This window comes from Adiantum capillus-veneris, chromosome 18, assembly GCF_014529385.1.
Source record: "Adiantum capillus-veneris isolate H3 chromosome 18, ASM1452938v2, whole genome shotgun sequence".
NCBI classification, from domain to species: Eukaryota; Viridiplantae; Streptophyta; class Polypodiopsida; order Polypodiales; family Pteridaceae; genus Adiantum; species Adiantum capillus-veneris.
Window position 1 is genome coordinate 59,016,727 of NC_140948.1, and position 21,681 is coordinate 59,038,407.

Genomic DNA, 21,681 nt, shown 5'->3' on the forward strand with positions numbered 1-21,681 from the left:
TATTTTAATTTGAGCCAAAGAGATGTTGCCTAATGTTTAGCTAGGCTATAAGTTGTTTTGCAAAGCTTCATCTCCCTCCCAGGGGAGACAATAAAAAAACTGAGTTTATAAAGATTGCCAGACAAATTTATCAACATTACATGCCTAAAGATGTGAGTAGAAGAAGGACTGAAAAACAGTTGAACAACAAATGGAAATAGCAATGGATAGACAGGTTTAAGTCCATCTGGGCCTATCCCATAGCAAACAAACAGAGTACCCTTTTCTAGCTTATAATGCATCAGGGCACATGATGTGGTCACAAAGCTCTTTGAATTGGAGTCAATGATGGAAAATGTTGTACAGATGTAGACTCTACATTGAGGATACCCTTCATCTCTTTTTTAGTTGGTCAGGATAGCAAAAAATCCATGGCCAAAGTGCAAATGTGTGGGTCTACCCTATGTGGGGTCTTTTGTATTGCTTTTTCCTTCAGCAATTGAATACTTCTTACTCAATTTTTTTATTAAAAAAATGTAATGAAGGCGTTGCAATTAAGTGGGTCCCAAAAAATGGGGGAACTATATTGGTATCTACTAACATAATATGGCGGAAGGGGGAGCCCTTTACACGTGTCGCAATCTGCGACCTGAAGGCTAAAATCCAAAACTAAAAAAAGCCCCTTTGCATGCGAAAGAGGGAGAGAGGGGGAGAGAGAGAGAGAGAGAAAGAGAGGCCGCCTCCGTGCTAGTGTGGAAAAAAACCGGCTTGAAGAGCTGGCAAAAATGAACAAGTCATAACTCAATGTCATGGCTTCAAATCTGTACATTTTCAGCATGGTACTACAAAAGGGGCGTCCCTGCTTCACATGAGAGATCTCATTTATCCCGTTGCTGGGCACGGGCATGTCGTGGATGGCTTTTCCAATAAGGCTACGCCTGTCGCTTCGACAGCCCTCGTCCCCTGCGAGAGATGACCCAGCGGCCGTGGTAGGCATGCACTGATTGCCCAGCTCAGCAGACAGTCCTGGCTGACGGCTGTCGGCAATGATTCAGGCCGCCTGCGAAGGACGTTGCGAAGGGTGTCAGAGTGTCGGTACTAATCCACCGTTCTCCTCCTCCTAGCGTTCCTGTTCCTCATCAGAAATGCCGCACAGTCCAAGCTCACTTCGCTTGCCCGCCTGATCTCCGGTCCGTATTCCGAATTCCCGACTGCCCCTGACACACAAGGGCGCCGAGCCAGCTGCTGTTGCCCATCTGTTATCATGCGCTTCACTGTTATCCACTCACCAGCTGCCGCTTCTTCCGATCTATACTTGCTGCTAGTTATGGGACGTCCAGCGCCGCTAATTGCTACTCTGGAGGGCGCTCCCACGTTCGGCATACTGCTAGCTGTAGCTGCAGCTGTACTACAGCATTCAATATCTGAACCCCAATATTGGTCTGCCAGCTTCAGTGTGCTTCTTGGAGACCCTGCTCCTAATAATTCCTCCCAAATATTCCTGCACTCGATTCCATCCAGATCCTCATCTCCTTTGCTGCCCCTCACGACGAAGGGGTGCTGCAGAAGCTCTCCTGCTGTGGGCCTTGCCTTGGGGTCTCTCTGTAAGCATAACCGCAAGAAATCCTTAGCCTCTGCGGACGCCAGCTTTGGCAGTGGTGGACTCTCTTGCGAGCTCCCTAGCTTCAGAAAAAGAGCCCCTACATTGGTTATATGACCCCATGGAGGCCTCCCCTGCAACATCTCCACCACTGTGCAGCCCAATGACCAGATGTCGGACGGCAGGCCTTGCTCTACCCCTTGCACAACTTCTGGGGCCATGTACAGAGGTGTGCCTCTGAGCTGCTGCATGCAATCTATCTTCTTGTTCACGCCTATCGAGCTGGAGTTGTCTCCGTGCAGGCGCCGGGCCGCGCCAAAGTCGGCAATTTTGACGCCCGATGAGCCAATCAGGATGTTATGGCTCTTTATGTCACAGTGAACAATGCCATTGCGGTGAAGGTAGTGCAGTCCCTGCAGAATGGAGCGAGTGTAGCGAGCCACGAGAATTTCATCACTGAGTTTGCCACCGGAGCGGCGGAGCAGGTCGGCGAGGCTGCCGCGGTCCATGTATTCAAGGAAGAGCGCAGGGCAGGAGTCGCTGAGATACTGGGCGCCAAGGCAACGGACAATGAAGGGGGAGCGAAGGGATCGGAGGATGTGGAACTCATTGAGGAGCTGGGAGAGGAGAAGCGGAGAGCAGGAGGGGGAGCTGGCTGAGGGGGGGCCGCAGGATTTGATGGCGAAGAGGGAGTGGTCTAGCAGGTTGAGGGCGAGGGAGACATGGCCGAAGGAGCCCGAGCCCAAGCTGCCCACGTTCAGCCAGCTCAGCTGGCCTTTAGCCCGACGTGGAGCGCTAGGCTGCAACCCAGGATCATTATGGTCAGCAGCGGCTGCTGCGTTTACAGAAGAGGAAGACATGTAATGGTTTGCTCCTGACGACGTTGTGTTGTGCAGCCTAGGCGACGCAATGTTGGCAACCTGGAGAGTCTCTCTTTTCGTTTATAATGTCTTCCTGCAGCCCTTTTCATTGCGTCCCTATTTCCCTCATATGTCGAAAAGAGCCTGTCCTAATGCCCTCACCCAGCCACGTGGAGGGCTATGAATCCTCTTCCACGAGTCCACGAGCCCTCGCGCACCCCCTTCCTCGTCACTGATCCCGTCATCAACATGCACGCAGACCTTCACGCGTCGCTTTTGACCCCATGCATAATAGGAGTAGACCTTAGACGGGGGCTTTCCCACATAGGCAAGCAGGGTTTTTACTTGCTTGATTGAGTGCAAAGCCAACTACGTGGTGCTAGAGGTCAATGTCCTTGGATATCCATTGCCCATCCTTTTTCATTTTCTTTGAAACTGTGTCTACAATGGAGGCCCTGGCTGGACCCACGCTGTGTGTTTCGCGTTGGAGCCATGCCATGTGATTCTTCCTTTGTGCCTCACAATGCTTGTGCTCTACCACTGTCCCTTGTGATGGTCTGATCCTCCTCCTCATGATGCCAATCCCTTGCAAGATTTAATGCAGGAGCTTTTTCTTTCCGGCTAAGTGAAAACCTTTAAAAAGCGTTAGAGCTCAAATTTGGTGCTATAAGCACCTTAAAATAAAATCTCAAGGGAGGGAGCATTTCTTCCAAGCTAGAGTGGCAATGGTTTATTATAGTATAATTAGCGACTCAGATTAAGTAGTTACAAGTGATTAGTGTGGTGATTAGTGCGGTCTAGCAAGCAGATGCTCGTCAAAACCAAGAGCTTAATCAACGCGATTTACTCGGCTGCTTAAGGACTATGTGTAGCTGCTCATAAATGTTGCTTGTAACCTCCTTTCTGGCGATTACATAAAAACTAAAGTTATATACTATTTTATCGTTAAAAATATTCCTTTCTTAGTAGCACACAAGAAGATTTAGAAATTTTCTAATGTAGGAAACCGGAGTCTTTTCCAATGTTTTTAATACAATGAATAACATCAAGAGCTTCTGCTCGAGAGGCACTGCATACCTAGCTAGGTACGATTGGGGGCAGGGGACCACCGGGCCCCCCATCGCGCCGCCGGTCTCTTGTGCCCAATCATACCTAGCTAGGTATGCGGTGCCTCCCTCACAAAAGCGCATGATGTTGAGGTAAGTCACAAAATGGGAATTATGTGAGAATTTGTCCAAAACTTCTTGTGAGCATAAGAAGTGTATTTCACCAAGCATTTTGTTTGTGCTTGGGAGAGAGAGCGTCATGTCTTATTGTAGTAAAATTAGCGACTATCGTTCTCACTATAATTGAGTAATTAAAGGTGATTAGGGTGGTGATTAGCAAGGTTTGGCAAGCAGGAGCTCGTCAAGCAAGGCTCCATTAGGTGATTAACTCAGCTGGATAAGGGCTACATGTAGTTGTTCATAAATGCCGCTTGTCAACTGGGAGACCGCGTAAAAACTAAAGTTATAAATTATTTTACCATTGAAAATATTCGTTCCATAGAAACAAACTAGTATGTGACACGCGCGTTGCTGCGACGAAAGAAACATGGCCACTATTCTCATAGGGCTATCTTTTCCTCCCAGTGGAACACCATCAATGCTCTATTCTACATGTATAGTCTGTTGTATTTTTAAAAGTGATGCATGACACAACCTCTTGACAAATTCTAACAAATATGAATATGCAGCTGCAAATCATTTTTTAATACCAAGCTTGGGAGCTAGGCTCAAAGAAATTATTTTTTGTGAGTTGTTAGCCCTTGTTCAATAAACTTCTATTAGGTTAGAGAGAGAGTGAGAGAGAGAGAGTCCTCCTTTTTGTGTGTCTAGGTCTAGGTCTAGCAATGCTACGGAGCTTGATTATATAGCTTAGATAAGTTAGCATGGTGTGAAATATTTGAAAGCTAAGAGAATTCAATGTGATTATAAAACTTTGTTTGAAAATGGATTGGATTCTATAGAATTGGTTTCAACAATGGAGTGGGTTCAATAGAATTGGTTTCAACAACGGGAACACAATTGGATTCAATGTTTTGACTCCACTCTCTTACTTGCTCCTATCTTTGCTTCTTTCTTGTGAGAGTAAGGCATGGCAATAGTGCACATCATAACCTACTATATAGTAGGAAGGACGTTTTCCCCTTGGTCTACCTAGGGTTGATAGAAGTGCTACCAAATGCAAAAGTACAAACTGAGTAAGTAAGCAAGTTTTTAAATATGAGTTCCCATAACTGGTACAATGTGTAATCATAAAACTTTTCATGTCTAAGAGCGGAGTCGTGAAAAAGTTATTAGGGCTCATAGTTTCCAATGTAGTGATAGCCGTTTTTCGGCTCTCCATAATTACCATAGTAAGTTACTCCACCCTACCAAATTCACCCAAACGCTATGGCTATCCCTACCATTTCACTGTATATAGGTGCGTGTGAGTTAGGGGACTTTTCCCATATCTCCTAACTGAAATAAAAACCCTCGATTAGCTAGGCATTGGGCTAGTTAAGCCAAAAAAAAATAAAATAAAAAAAATATAAGTATATTATGGCCCATGCGTATGTAAATATTTTTTTGTATATAGGGCCTAAATAAAAGATTTTTTCATAATTATTTTGGTATTTATTTAAATATTTCTACCTAGGTGTGTGTTATTTATGCTCTGTACATTGCCTCACCATTACCACAATTTTTCTTACCATTTTTCATACTCTTTATTCCATATAGAAATATTTTCATGTAAGCTTCTCTTATATTTGGTGTAACTCCACCCCAACAAAAATCCAAAAAAACTAGTTTTATTTATGTGTATATTTTTTCACTATTGTGATTTTTCCCTTCCTACATCTATTTTGTTTTTTTCTAAAAATTAGAACACCAAAAATATTTATCTTTTTATGGTAGCCTCATAATGAGAGAGATTTCTTTTGACCCCTTTATATTTTTTCCACTTATATTATTTATATTTGACATGTACATATTTTTTAGACCCCTCAATATTTGATTTTCTTAGTTGTACTATTCACTTATATCATGATCTCAACAATATCTTCAATTATAGACCTACCAAATAAGGTCAAGGGTAGGTGGCATGCATACATGCACTATGGAGGGTCCACTCTTGGAGGTATTCAAAAGAATCATCCAAAGAAGGACCCCACAAGGACTTTGTGCAGTGGAAAAAAACAGTCGGTTTTGCTGAATTTTTAAAGTTCACTTGCTCTCCGAATTTGAAAAGGTGATACAAACAAAAGTTGTAGCTCGTGGGCTGAACTTTTGCCTCAAATTTTTTCATATTTTTTTGAGCTACGAGCTGTGAGCTATGATTTTATTAGTGGACCCCAGTTTTCCCATGCTATGCATCCACACTCTCTCTTCCACTTTATCATTTTCCTCTTTTACACACACTTCTCCACTCATCATCCCCACCTCTCTCACCACTCCTCTCTGCACCCTACTCACCTTCTCCTCAACCTTGAAGAATAAGAGAAACCATGGTGAACTCATACCTCCCACACACAATTCCATTCCAAAATTGACCACCTAGTCTCAATTTTCCTCCTCCAAATTACCCATATCTATCAAAAAAACCACAAAATTCAGCCTCTTCTCTTAAAAGACAAGATCATGGTGGTTGATTACTCAGCTTCAATTACCTTGTCTCTCAAGGAAGGTCAAGAGTGGAGAAAAAATGTACCGTCAAAGCTAGTGGACCGTCAACAAGCGTCAAAATTGGCCCTACTCAAAACACTTGGAGCATCAACCTTGTAAGAAATCCACCTTTTCTTACCTCTTAAGAGTTTTTCTTCCTTATTTGTATCCTACATGGATACTCCCATTGTAAATATCCAATTCCATTTGTAAATTAATACTAACTCTACTAACACTAACCCACTATGAAAAGTTCTATCACCTCCATTTCTCTCCTCTCTCTTTCCCCACCAACTTCTTGATAATTCCAAGCAAAAGAAATTAGATAAATTGCTGAAAATCTAACCCAACCATGGTTAGAGGAGTAACCCTAGCCTTCAAAATTGCTATAAAAGGAGGGTGTAGCTAGCACAAAAAGGGGAGCCATAAGCAAGAGCACTATGCTATAGCTTGAGAAGCCAAGCTCAACCTCTCTAGAAGGAGCTCTTGAGTGGAAGCTCATTGTTTTATGCATGTGCATGTGTTGTAATAGGGGATTAGCAAGGGAACTCTATGCCATTGTAAGAGAGAGAGTGATCATTCAATTGAGAGTAGGAAATCTATCCTTTCTTCTACTAGTGTAAGCCCAACATTTGCTGAATCAAGGAGGGTGGATTTGGACTAAGCTTGGATACTTTGTCTCCCTTCCAACGTGAAGTAATGGACAACAATGATGCGTAAGTGTCTTGGTGTTTTTTGTTAAGTTCGTGATAGCTTGTCTCTGGTGTTGTCATCAATCTAGCCATAAATCCCACATACTGTAAGAGGGCGACAGGGTGGAGAGGACTCCCCTGGCTTTAAGACAGTGATTGGGGTGGCTTTTCTTGTGATGTGTTGTGGTGAAATTTACGCAAGCTATGTTGAACAAATACTAATCTCACTTTGATTTGTCATGACAGATTTGTAAGAAGGTATTAATGCAACAAGCACCCCCTCCCCCTTTCTCTCCCTTTCTTAAATATATAGTTGTGTTTGCTTGATCATTGCCGATACGTTTCAAAGCAGCCCGAGCACTATCTCTCTCCCTCTCTCTCTCTCTCTCTCTCTCTCTCTCTCTCTCGTGTTTTAGTGTGTGAGAGTGTTCCATTGGTGTTAGGGTTAGTGTAAATTCCTTGCTTGTTTGTGGGTTGCTCTAACGATTCTCCTCTTTTGCGTCCTAGTTCGCTCTTAAACTAGGTGGTGTCCCTTGTGTAGTTGGGATTTGGCTATGGGTTTGTTGTTTTGGTTTGTGTTGTGTTGTGCCCCAGCCCCATTGAGCAGCACGGGAGCCTTGAAGGGTGTTTAGAGGTTGCTCTTCTTGTTGCCCGCCCCGGACCGTTTCAAATTGGTGCCCCCACGGAGGACGGCTTGTGTATTTTTGTGTAAAATCAACCTTTAGCATAGTCAAGTAGTTTGCATGAATCACGAAAATTTGTATGATCCCTTCATTCCCATTGCAAGGCAAAAGGTACACATAATTGTTAGTACTAAGTTGCAATTTTAACGTGTCATTCGTAGAATTTTAGGTCCTCTTAGGTTGGCCAAGATAAACGCTTCAGTAAATCCTTTTATTTTGCCTCTCATTAGGTACGACCTTAGTTTGGACGTCTATATTTTTGTTTTGTTTTAAGCATTAGGTCATGCATAGACCATGGATAATGGCCCAGGAATAGAGGTTTTCCCCTTCCATTTCACTCCACACATTAGAATAAACATTTCAATTAGTAGGAAAATCCATTTTCAACAACGTATGGTGTTCATGTTTGGTGCCCAAAGAGTAGGAGAAATTCTCGCATCACCAAACCCTGTCATCCTACCTCTTATTGATTATCATAGGTCATTTGATGTGAATATCTTTATTTTGTTGTAGAATAGATTGCAAGCTAGAAAACATTATTGTGTAAATCTTTTTAAGAAAGAAAAACAAAAACGGGTGTCACTTTGAAATCAATTCAATGGAAAGCCAACGCCAAATGTCTGGGTATCCTCTTTTCTTTGGAGAGCCTGGAGAGGATGCAGAATTATTTTTAGCGAATTTCAAGATGTCTTGCCGTATCAAGAGGATAATAACTGATCAAGAACGTGTAGAAATGTTTGAGGTGGTCCTTAGGAAAGATGCTAGCACTTGGTTTGACTCTTTGCCTGAGGAAGTTAAGGGGAATTACACAGAAGTTTTAAATCGTTTCAAGAAATACTTCTTTGATCCCCAAAACACTCAAAAATTATGGCAAGAAATTGTTTCTCATAAGCAAAAAGACTTAGATGACTACTACTTGTACAAGCAAGAGTTTCTACGTCTTTGGGCTCTATGGATACGAAATATTGCTAACCCTGGTGATGGTGCAGAATTTCTAAAGAAGGAGAGGTTCATAGCCGGACTCTTTCCTGACCTTAAGGTAAAAGTTGAGGCGGGTGCACCTGCTACCTTTGATGCAGCTGAAACTAGGGCTGCTGAGAAATATAGGAAACTCAAGTGCTTAAGGGGAGAGGTTCCAATAGAAGGTCTTAGACCCAAAGGTAAGTCACAAGCATCAACATCGAGGGAGCTTCCTGAGGTAACGACGGAAGTAATTGAGAAATTAAACGAATCTTTAAGCAGCCTGTCAATTCACCTTGCACAAGCTGTAGGTCCAAAGGGACAAGCAAAAAGTCTGAAGAGCGAGATCCACGACCTAGGAGAGTCTTGCAATGTTGGAATTGCGGAGAGTCTGGACATGGGATGTATAATTGTCCTTGGCCCCGTGGGGAGCCAGGGAGACCTAACTTGAATTACCCAGTGATGAATGCAGGTGAAGGAACTGGTCAACAACCAAGGCTTCTACAAAGACCAAATGGACCAAGACCACCTCCACAAGGGGTAGACGGAGTTCCACCTTTGCCAGATCCAAATGTGCATGTGGTAGAGGTGACAAACTCAAATGAGCTTGACATGGAAGCAAATGGAATTAAGCGTGGCCGAGGAAAAGGTAAAGAGAAAGAGGGTGTCCCATCATAGAGTGACCATGGACAAGGCAAGAAGGCAAAGGAGACCAAGGAAGCTAAGAGGACTCGACGTCGTATCAATCTCCAGGACTTCCCCCTTGGACATGGTATGGTTCCATACAACTTGTTGGAAGACATGCGAGGTAAGGGTCCTCATATCTCATGGCCTCAGTTTCTTGCATTATGCCCACAAGTTAGGAGGGATTTAACAAAGGTAGTTAGCACTAGGAGAAAGGTAAAAGAGAGTTTTCCTGTTGTAAAAATTGCACATGCTGAAATGAACGAGGATATTACACCTGTGCTAGATTGTTACATAAAAGGAAGATTGGTTAGGAAAGGTCTAGTGGATGGGGGTGCACAAATTTGCATCATGACAGAAGGGCTCATGCAAAGACTAGGCATGCACATCCATGGGACACCTGAAATCAAAGTGAAAATGGCAAACAATAGCAAGGCTAGGTGCGTAGGCATTTGTAAAAATGTTTTTGTGGAGGCCTTTGGCATTAAGAAGGTAGTGGATTTCTATGTCATGTCTACCAAGGGAAATGGTTACCCATTTATCCTAGGAAGACCATGGCTAATGAAAATGCGATCTTTGCAGGATTGGGAGAGTGGAAAGCTAATTTGCAGGAATGACAATCACAAGAAGGTTGTCTTTGACATGAAGGAGCAACGCCAAGAGGAGCTCCATGAAGAATCGTCTCAAAGTGAGACGGAAGAAGGTTGGACCGATAGCACTTCAGAAGAAGAAAGTAGCAGCAGCATTACTGAAGAGGAGTCTTCCATCGAAGTCATGGGGGTAAGGTTTAAGCCAAGCAACCAAGAGACCTCTTGTCAAGGCTTGGAGGAGGTAGGTCCTCAAGAGAACGAAGGTGTTCAAGATGAAGGGATGCTGGAAGGTATGCTATCAACAACACTTACAAAGGATGAAAGAGAGGAGTTCAAATGTGTGCTAAGGAAGTTTCCTAGGCTTTTTGCTAAAGACTACACCGACGTGCGTGGAGTAGATGTTGTTCAACACAAGATTAAGTCGAAGCCAGAGGCCACACCTAAGGCTCAAAAGCTACGAAGGCTAGGAGTCATTAAGGAGGAGGCTCTACTCAAGGAGGTAAGAAAGCTTCTAGCAGCAGGTTTCATTTATCCAGTGGAGAATTCAGAGTGGGTCTCTCCCGTTGTTGTCACTCCTAAGAAAAACGGAAAGTGGAGGGTGTGTGTGGATTATCGTCCACTTAATGAGGCAAAAAAAAGAGATCACTTTCCCCTCCCATTTCAGGATGAGATAATAAATGAGGTAGCTGGTCATGAGAAGTACACTCTGTGCGATGGTTACTCAGGTTACTTTCAAATAGGGATTGCATTGGAGGATCAATTGAAAACAACCTTTATGACTCCTTGGGGTTGTTATGCTTTTAGAGTCATGCCATTTGGCCTGACAAATGCTCCTGCAACATTCCAACGCTTCATGAACATGGTGTTTCAAGCATTCTTTGGAAAGTCAATTAGGGTGTTCATTGATGATTTCTACATTTATAGCTCAAAATCATTGCATCTACAAAGGGTAGAAGAAGGTTTAAAGAAGCTCTACGACATGGGAGGTCAACTCAACCCCGACAAGTGCCACATAGGTGAGGATGAAGTGATCTTGCTCGGTCACAAGGTTTTCTATAAAGGCATTGAGGTGGATCCTTCAAAGGCAAAGGCTCTTATTGAGCTCCCATCACCGAAGAGTCTTAAGGAGGTCATCTCTTTCATTCAGAAGGTGAAGTATATGTCACGCTTCATTCACTTAGCCTCGGAGTTGCTTCATCCTTTGCAAAAGTTGACACAAAAGTAGAATTTGCATGGTCTGATGAGCTTGAAGAGTATTTTTGTAACATTAAAGCCATTTTGTCAGAGCTACCAACACTCATGCCTCCTTGTTGGGAGTACACATTATTTGTTAGCTCTAGTGCTGGGAAAGAAACAATTGGTGCAGTTTTGCTACAACAAGATCCCTACAGTACAAGGATGCGACCCATCTACTTTGCTAGTAGGGTCATGAATGCTTTAGAGAGAGGCTACACGGAGGCAGAACTCATGATGCTTTCTCTCATGTTTGCGATAAGGAAGTTTAGATCCTACTTGCTCCCAAAACCTTTTGTAATCCTCACCGCAGAGAATTTGTTCCCTTGGGTGTCATCTCAAATGAATCTTAGTACTAGGATCTCAAAGTGGATTATGGAGTTGCAAGAGTTTCAATACTCTTTCAAGGTAGAAGATAGTGTGCGTGCACAATTGGCAGGGATTCTCACTTATAGGGTGCATGAAAAGGAGATTAAGGTGCCTGAAGTAAAGACCCTACCATTGCCACCACCAAAAAGTATTCCTAATGCTTTTACCTTGTTCTTTGATGGAGCTTTTCGTCGAGCCACAGGGAAAGCAGGGGGAGGGCTAGTGTTGCTCAACCCAAGTGGAGAGGTGGTCATGAAAGAGAAGTTCAATCTACCAAGTTCAGCTAGCAACAATGAAGCAGAATATGACACACTACTTCATGGTTTAAAAATATGCATTGGCCATGGTATACAACGTCTCATGGTAAAAGGCGATGCACTTCTCATTGTGAAGCAGATTTTAGGCATTTGGGCATGCAAAAATGAAAGACTAAGGGCCAAAGTTCATACCATCCGTAGGCTATTTAATCAATTTGAGGAGGTGCAATTATATCATATTCCTAGGAAACAAAATGAAGATGCTGATTTACTTGCACAACAAGCCGTTGCATGTGTAAAGAAAGAAGTGCAGGTCATCATGGTGGTGGCTGCTGTGAAGCAACCGAGGTACCAGGGATTGGAGTCATTGGCTCCCATCATTGGCTACATTTTGGAGGGTGAGTTTCCACCAGACTTCACAAAAGCTCAGAAGAGGAGACTCATGAAGAAGGCAAGCATGTATCTCTTCCTAGAAGGCTCCCTCTATCAAAGAGGGAAGGATCAAGTGTGCAGACGAGTACCAACTATCGAGGAAATTCCAGCCATTCTAAAAGGTTTGCATGAAGAGGCATGTGGTGGTCATTTTGCCCAAGAATTAACTATAAAGAAGATTTTGCTTTCGGGGTATGTTTGGCCAAGTTTGCATGTGGATGTTCAACATTGGTGTAAAAGCTGTCACACTTGTCAGATAAATGGAAAAAAAAGGTTGGTGCATGGCCCGAGGCAAATAGTGCTTGCAAATGGACCCTTTGAAAAGTGGGGCATTGATGCTATGGGTCCTCTTCCTAGGACAAAAAATGGTAAACTCTACATTCTAGTGGCTGTAGACTATATGACTAGGTGGGTGGAAGCACAAAGTGTGGCAAAGGTAAATGAGAGGACAGTGAGCAAATTCGTCTACACTCACATTTGTTGTAGATTTGGCACACCTTTGGAGATTGTTTCTGATAATGGTCCAGGGTTTAGAAAGGGATTGCTCACAGAAGTCTGTGAAGAACTTCGCATTCTACATCGTCACAGTACACCCTACTATCCCCAATCAAATGGTTTGGTAGAAAAAGCTAATGGTGTCATTGCATGCATCATTAGAAAGATGGTGAAAAACAAGACAAAGTTGTGGGATGACTTCTTGGATGGTGCCTTGTGGACGTATCGAACCACATATAGGGAAGCCACGGACTTCACACCATTTCACTTGGTCTATGGTCAAGAGGCTTTACAGCCAATTGAGCTAAACATTCCAACAATGCGACTTCATGGCAAATCAGCACAAGATGATCAAGAAGCATGGATGGATCGACTTCTTACCTTAGCTGAGCTTGAGTGGAAAAGAGAAGCAGCATACGAGTGCTATAAGAGGAAAGCCACACAGACAAAGGAGAAGCTTGACAAGAAACTGAAGGACAAAGGCATCAATGAAGGAGATCTTGTGCTAAGGTATGACAATCGACTCGATAATCGTTTTGATGCCAAATTTGAAACAAGATGGCAAGGGCCATACATAGTCAAGAAGGCTTTCAATTCAATTTACTATCATCTTATGGACTTGAATGGTAAAGAGCACTCCAAGAAAGTAAACGGGTATCGCTTGAAGCCCTATTTGAGTCGCCTTCTACCAAAGGATCTACCAAAGATCTGTCCAAAGGCCGCTGTCTCATGTAAGTATTGTTACATGAAGCATGAGTGTAACTCCAGCCAAAATTCTGAGGGGCCAAACAATGAAGATCTCGTCAAGGACTCTGAAGCACTCTCTTTGGAAAAGATGCTCTATGATGGTACATGAATATACCATCATCCTGGGGGAGGGCTAATGATAGCCGTTTTTCGGCTCTCCATAATTACCATAGTAAGTTACTCCACCCTACCAAATTCACCCAAACGCTATGGCTATCCCTACCATTTCACTGTATATAGGTGCGTGTGAGTTAGGGGACTTTTCCCATATCTCCTTACTGAAATAAAAAACCCTCAATTAGCTAGGCATTGGGCTAGTTGAGCCAAAAAAAATAATAAAAATAAAAAATATAAGTATATTATGGCCCATGCGTATGTAAATATTTCTTTGTATATAGGGCCTAAATAAAAGATTTTTTCATAATTATTTTGGTATTTATTTAAATATTTCTACCTAGGTGTGTGTTATTTATGCTCTGTACATTGCCTCACCATTACCACAATTTTTCTTACCATTTTTCATACTCTTTATTCCATATAGAAATATTTTCATGTAAGCTTCTCTTATATTTGGTGTAACTCCACCCCAACAAAAATCCAAAAAAACTAGTTTTATTTATGTGTATATTTTTTCACTATTGTGATTTTTCCCTTCCTACATCTATTTTGTTTTTTTCTAAAAATTAGAACACCAAAAATATTTATCTTTTTATGGTAGCCTCATAATGAGAGAGATTTCTTTTGACCCCTTTATATTTTTTCCACTTATATTATTTATATTTGACATGTACATATTTTTTAGACCCCTCAATATTTGATTTTCTTAGTTGTACTATTCACTTATATCATGATCTCAACAATATCTTCAATTATAGACCTACCAAATAAGGTCAAGGGTAGGTGGCATGCATACATGCACTATGGAGGGCCCACTCTTGGAGGTATTCAAAAGAATCATCCAAAGAAGGACCCCACAAGGACTTTGTGCAGTGGGAAAAAATAGTCGGTTTTGCTGAATTTTTAAAGTTCACTTGCTTTCTGAATTTGAAAAGGTGATACAAACAAAAGTTGTAGCTCGTGAGCTGAACTTTTGCCTCAAATTTTTTCATATTTTTTTGAGCTACGAGCTGTGAGCTATGATTTTATTAGTGGACCCCAGTTTTCCCATGCTATGCAGCCACACTCTCTCTTCCACTTTATCATTTTCCTCTTTCACACACACTTCTCCACTCATCATCCCCACCTCTCTCACCACTCCTCTCTGCACCCTACTCACCTTCTCCTCAACCTTGAAGAATAAGAGAAACCATGGTGAACTCATACCTCCCACACACAATTCCATTCCAAAATTGACCACCTAGTCTCAATTTTCCTCCTCCAAATTACCCATATCTATCAAAAAAACCACAAAATTCAGCCTCTTCTCTTAAAAGACAGCATCATGGTGGTTGATTACTCAGCTTCAATTACCTTGTCTCTCAAGGAAGGTCAAGAGTGGAGAAAAAATGTACCGTCAAAGCTAGTGGACCATCAACAAGCGTCAAACTTGGCCCTACTCAAGACACTTGGAGCATCAACCTTGTAAGAAATCCACCTTTTCTTACCTCTTAAGAGTTTTTCTTCCTTATTTGTATCCTACATGGATACTCCCATTGTAAATATCCAATTCCATTTGTAAATTAATACTAACTCTACTAACACTAACCCACTATGAAAAGTCCTATCACCTCCATTTCTCTCCTCTCTCTTTCCCCACCAACTTCTTGATAATTCCAAGCAAAAGAAATTAGATAAATTGCTGAAAATCTAACCCAACCTTGGTTAGAGGAGTAACCCTAGCCTTCAAAATTGCTATAAAAGGAGGGTGTAGCTAGCACAAAAAGGGGAGCCATAAGCAAGAGCACTATGCTATAGCTTGAGAAGCCAAGCTCAACCTCTCTAGAAGGAGCTCTTGAGTGGAAGCTCATTGTTTTATGCATGTGCATGTGTTGTAATAAGGGATTAGCAAGGGAACCCTATGCCATTGTAAGAGAGAGAGTGATCATTCAATTGAGAGTAGGGAATCTATCCTTTCTCCTACTAGTGTAAGCCCAACATTTGCTGAATCAAGGAGGGTGGATTTGGACTAAGCTTGGATACTTTGTCTCCCTTCCAACGTGAAGTAATGGACAACAATGATGCGTAAGTGTCTTGGTGTTTTTTGTTAAGTTCGTGATAGCTTGTCTCTGGTGTTGTCATCAATCTAGCCATAAATCCCACATACTGTAAGAGGGCGACAGGGTGGAGAGGACTCCCCTGGCTTTAAGACAGTGATTGGGGTGTCTTTTCTTGTGATGTGTTGTGGTGAAATTTACGCAAGCTATGTTGAACAAATACTAATCTCACTTTGATTTGTCATGACAGATTTGTAAGAAGGTATTAATGCAACAAGCACCCCCTCCCCCTTTCTCTCCCTTTCTTAAATATATAGTTGTGTTTGCTTGATCATTGTCGATACGTTTCAAAGCAGCCCGAGCACTATCTCTCTCTCTCTCTCCCTCTCTCTCTCTCTCTCTCTCTCTCGTGTTTTAGTGTGTGAGAGTGTTCCATTGGTGTTAGGGTTAGTGTAAATTCCTTGCTTGTTTGTGGGTTGCTCTAACGATTCTCCTCTTTTGCGTCCTAGTTCGCTCTTAAACTAGGTGGTGCCCCTTGTGTAGTTGGGATTTGGCTGTGGGTTTGTTGTTTTGGTTTGTGTTGTGTTGTGCCCCAGCCCCATTGAGCAGCACGGGAGCCTTGAAGGGTGTCTAGAGGTTGCTCTTCTGTTGCCCGCCCCGGACCGCTTCAGTAGCAAGAGAGCTTCAAGTTTCAAAAAGATGAGTTGACTTTCTTTTATATCAAGAATGTGATTGGCCCTTCCGTCTATGTTTCTCTATAGATGCCACACTTGCTTGCATCTCTATCTATGTTTTGTGTACAAGTATGGTAAAGTGTTCATCAGATCATAACGATGCATAAGTAGGTTAGTATGTGTACACTATTTGTTCATGTACACTTATGCACCATCGGCACCTTCAAATGTTATAGAAATGAAAGCAAAATAAGGTCACCTAATAGTTTATGTGGATGCTCTCGGCCTTCCTCAAAAATTTTAAGCTCCACTATATATAGTATAGAAGTTGTATGTGAATGCTCAAAGAAAATCTAGATTTAGTGTAATCCTACGTACAAATTTTGAGATTTACCTCTAAATGCTAATTGAAGGTGAGAAGAAACCCTGATTTTAAAAGAATTCCACATATAAATTTTGAGATTCACATCTAAATCTGCCCTCCCACGTCGGATTGCTCGTGCTGCTTTGGATTCGGTCACGCCACCTTGGGTTCACTCACCTTCTACCTCGGTTTTGCTTGTGTTCAACGTTAAACCTGGATTTGTTTTCAAATACAAAGCTTCCAATGCTCATATAGTAGAAGTAGATTGCGTCTAAAATTTTTCATATGCATGTTTACCAAGTGTCTCAGCAGAAGCATTGTGTATATGAGTGGCTATTAGATTGTTTGAAAGAAAAACACATGTTTTGTGTATTCTCACATATGAAAATTTGAAATCCACCTTTAAATTCTAGTTTTGAAGATGAGAAAACCTACAAATTTTAGGAAAAAATCATTGATGAAACATAGCAAAATTGCCTTTAATTTTTCAATACGTCAGTTTTTAAAGTTTTTTGAAAAAACATTGTATTGTGTGCAAATGCTGAAAGTAAACTTAGGTTTAGCTATAAATTTTGAGCTTTAGCCATAAATTCTCTTTATTTTTGCTATACTCACAATTGTGAGTGAGAGAATTTATATTAACGTGACGGGATTGTATTCTTTTGAAGCTAATATAGATTTAGCAACAAAATTCTAACTTGAAGGCAAGAAAAAAAACCAAGTTTAACACAAAGCCTAAAGAAATTCAGTGTAAATTTTCTTTGCCTCTTGCCTTTGCCACCTCGGTTTTGCTCCTGCCACTTCAGATTCCTGCATGCTGCCTTGGGTTCGCTTCCCCTTTTTGCCATCTCAAATTTATTCGTCACATCGAATTCGTGCATGCCGCCTTGGGTTCCCTAGCCTAGCAAAAACACTTGTCTTTCACATTGATTTTGCTCGTCTGATTTGCTGCAAATTTTCCTATATGTAGGTTTTTAAACTTTTGTGAAAAAAGCATTGTATTGTATGCGAATGCTCAAAATAAACTTAGGTTTAGTGTAATCCTACCAATCAATTTTGAAACTTAGCCATAAATTATACCTGGAAGGCGAGAAAAAAACCCAAGCTTAGCACAAATCCTAGAGAAATTCACGATAAAAACTTTCAAATATCATCAAGATTTTTATCCTCGTTCCTCCTTTGCTACCTTGGATTTGGTTGTTCCACTTTGGATTTGTGCACACACCGACGTGGGTTTGCTTGCCTTTTTCCCACCTATTCCCTCGCATTGGATTCTTCGGATTGGCACACCCCACCTTGGGTTCGCTTGTCTTCCCCTTTGATTTTTCACGCCTTCAATGCTTTCCTCCACCCCTCGTCTTGGAATCAACCTCTTATTCTCTCTCTCTCTATCTCTCTCTCTCTCTCTCTCTCTCTCTCTCTCTCTCTCTCTCTCTCTCTCTCTCTCTCTCTCTCTCTCTCTCTCTCGTAAACACCACTGCCGGCTCGAAGGATGAAAATACACCCATACACGATCCTTCTCGCGTCAATTTTTGTAGAGCTCTCTCTCTCTCTCTCTCTCTCTCTCTCTCTCTCTCTCTCTCTCTCACACACACACACACACACACACACACACACACACACACACACACATACACACACACACACACACACACACATAATAACTCAAAACTTTAGAAGTTGGCACCGGGTAGTGAGTCTCTCTCTCTCTCTCTCTTATATATATATATATATATATATATATATATACTTAGGCTCATCATAATTGAGAGACTTTCTGAATTTTAAAGGGTGGCACATAGTTTAACTCCTAAATATAGAAGGGGATAAAATATATTTGAACAGGTAAAAGGCTTGTCAGCTGGGCAATCTCTCTTCTCATTTGGTATGCTAGTGCCACGACTGATTTTTTACATACATTTTACCCATTTTAAGGTATTTTTTTGTTTTCTATGGGAGAAAATGTTAGCCACTCTCTCAAAAATACACTATAATTCCAAGAAAATAATAATTTCTTGGAAATTGGCAAGGGTCCCCTCGGTGAGTAGGAGTCCCCATGAACTTGATGGAACAATCTCTCTCTCTCTCTCTCTCTCTCTCTCTCTCTCTCTCTCTCTCTCATGACCAATGACATGTGTAACAACCCCATCATTTGCATGCATGTCCCCAAAGCGATACAGAATGAAGTCGACTCACAAACAGACCAACCTTCTCATTTTTTTCTAGGGATAGATGTTTGACATTAGTTAGTGTATATATACATGTGTGTGTGTGTGTGTGTGTGTGTGTGTGTGTGTGTGTAAAAATTTATAGATTTTTTAGGGTGGCACATGGTTTAACTCTCAAAAATAAAAAGGATCAAATAACTCTCAACTGATAAAAGGCCCGTCAATTGGGAATCTCTCTCCCCATTTGAGATGCCAATGTTAGGGTTGGTTTTTTTTTAGACATTTGACTCATTTTAAGGCATTTTTCTTGTTTTGTGTGGGAAAAAATGTTAGCTACTCTTTTAAAAGTACATGATAATATTAAGAGAATAACAATTTCTTGGAAATTTGGAAGGCAAGGGTGTCTTTGGTGAGTAGGAGTTCCCATGAGCTCAATCGTAATATATATATATATATATATATATATATATATATATATATATATCATGGCCAATGACATGTAAAACAACCTATCATTTGCATGCATGTCCCCAAAGCAATACAAAATGAAGTAGACTCACAAACAGTCAAACCTTCTCCTTTTTTTCTAGCGATAGATGTTTGACATTAGTGAGTGTGTGTATATATGTGTGTGTGTGTGTGTGTGTGTGTGTGTGTGTGTGTGTGTCCATCATAATATAGAAATTTTATAGATTTTTTCGGGTGACACATGGTTTAACTCTCAAAAATAAAAAGGATTTAATAACTCTGACTTGATAAAAGGCCCGCCAATTGGGAAATATCTCTCCCCATTTGAGATGCCAATGTTAGGGTTGTTTTTTTTCAAACATTACCCATTTCAAGACATTTTTCTTGCTTTATATGAAAAAAATATTAGCTACTCTTTTGAAAATACATGATAATATTAAGAAAATAACAATGTCTTAAGGACAAGGGTGTCCCTAGTGAGTAGGAGTCCCCATGAGCTCAATCGTAAAATTTCTCTCTCTCTCTCTCTCTCTCTCTCAAATGTAGATAACAACCCTTACCTTTGAATGCATGCCCTCAAAGCAAGACCGACCTAAATTGATGCACGGACATGCGAACCTTCTCCTTTTTCTCAACCGCTTTTAAAAATAAAAACTTACACAAATTTATAAAAGATATCAATATTGGTATTGAAAAAAGCCCCTTGATAAAACAAAGCTAAATATATCATTAAATATCAAATTTCTATTAAATAACAAAATTTTCACCAAAATTATGTTTACTTGCTTAGGTGGAGTGAAACTAAATTTATACATTTATTCTATGTATAGTTGAAAGTCCTTCGTCTTTACATTGTACATTTTGAAAGTCTTTTCATTTCCCCATGCATGTCAAGTCTAACCCTTCACTTTTGCATTTTACATTAGATGTTTGGTCAACCAATGCATGACAATTGGATGTGTTCTTCTTGCTTGAAATTTTTAAGCTGCATAAGTATAGTATAGAAGAGTATGTCCCCACATAGCCTTGATTATAAGTCCTCTAGTCAATAAAGGGTTTACCTTGAGGTAAAAAAGGGCCTTGCCTCCACCTTTTACCTAGAAGGAGGTAGTGCTAAATGTTTGGTTTCAATTGTATTTGAAGACCCATTTCCTTTTAGAAAGTGACTTGGAGGGGGAAGTGGAAAAGCGATCCAAAATCCATATCTTGAACATACACTTACACTTAGAAAGTGAATGTGCAAGCATGTTTACCTTTAGTGAGAGTATGTGCCTACCATTTTGAAAAATGAAACTTCGTGAGAATCTACTCGGATGCTCTCTCTCTCTCTCTCTCTCTCTCTCTCTTCCCCCCAACAGCCCACGACTCCACATGTCTCCGACTCTATGTAACATTTAATGGCTTAAAAACTTGTGTGTAGCGAAAATTAGCATGAACATAGTGGTCATTTCATTAGAATAGATTCCTAATGAGAATTACAAGAGTGCTTGGGTGGAGAGAGCAACAAAAAAACATAACACCTAGTTAGATAGCATGAACAATACTTTCAAAAGAGAGAGAAATTAAGCTATTGACAACAGTTGAGGACCGGATTTACATGGATCCGGTCCCCCCTCCAAAAGGCTTTGTATTATGGTTTCTCCCATCAAGAGAGACATCGTACAATACAATTCTTTGTGTTCCTTTAAAACTAGCTAGTGCAATGAAGATGAAAGCTTCATGCACTAAGAAAAACACTTATCAAACACAACATCAATTACCTCCGGTCTCAGACCCAAGACCTCACACACCTTCGAAGATGGTGAGAGCTAGCGGGGTATGAGAGTAGATTGAGAGGAAGAAGGAGTATTCTTACGAGAAAGATGTACATCTCCTCACATAATCACTCATATTAGCATAGCTTAGCTTAGTATTTAGCATGGTGGAGGAGATGAGCATGTATTGAAGCTTGGCTCTTGGTTGGATTTGCATCACAAAGCCAAGAGTTGTTGGTGTAGGCCTCCCTTCTCACAAGCTTGGAGTAGGTGATAAGCTTTCCATTAAAGCTTGAGAAGAGAGAGAGAGTCTTCTTTTCTTCACACATGAGATTGTGTGAGTGTGTGTGTGTGATAATGCCTTGCAAAAAGCAGCTCCCTCTCTATCTTGGTCGACCCCTCTTGCTATTTTCTCATGCTACAGTTTCATTGGACCTCCCTAGGGCTAGCCAATGATAATTAAGTAGTATAAGTGATAGCCTTTTGACATGTGTCTCCCTTTCCCCTTTTGTGAGATCTTTATGTAATTAATAGATGCAACTAAACTCTCATTGGACCCCTTTGCCTCCTAGCCAATAGGAATCAGGCAAGCCATTGGGCTGTTGAATGCTCATTGGTCCCCTCATTGGTCCCCTTGGGAGACTGTCCAATAGTCTTCTAGAGCGCTTAATTCTCATTGTTTCGTTTATTAAGTGTTTTTAAATTAATTAAACTAGATTTACTCTAGCCTAATCTCATTGGTCCACCTCCAAGGCCATCCAATAGGAATTGGGTACACCTTGTGGGCATCTGGGCTAGGGAGCTGACATGTGTCCCTCATTCCCTTTGTG

General features: G+C 41.3%; 1 protein-coding gene across 1 annotated transcript; it reads right to left on the reverse strand.

The window, feature by feature from the left end:
• Positions 1-295: 295 nt before the first annotated feature.
• LOC147435731 (mitogen-activated protein kinase kinase kinase 20-like) lies at positions 296-2,604 on the reverse strand. Its single transcript, XM_086488706.1, has one exon. It carries the CDS (start codon positions 2,437-2,439, stop codon positions 1,078-1,080), a length of 1,362 nt encoding a protein of 453 aa, XP_086344832.1. The 5' UTR covers positions 2,440-2,604; the 3' UTR covers positions 296-1,077.
• Positions 2,605-21,681: the final 19,077 nt, after the last annotated feature.

Coding starts and splice junctions, on each gene's coding strand:
- LOC147435731 (XM_086488706.1), bottom strand. CDS start 2,439: ATGTCTTCCTCTTCTGTAAACGCAGCAGCCGCTGCTGACCATAATGAT.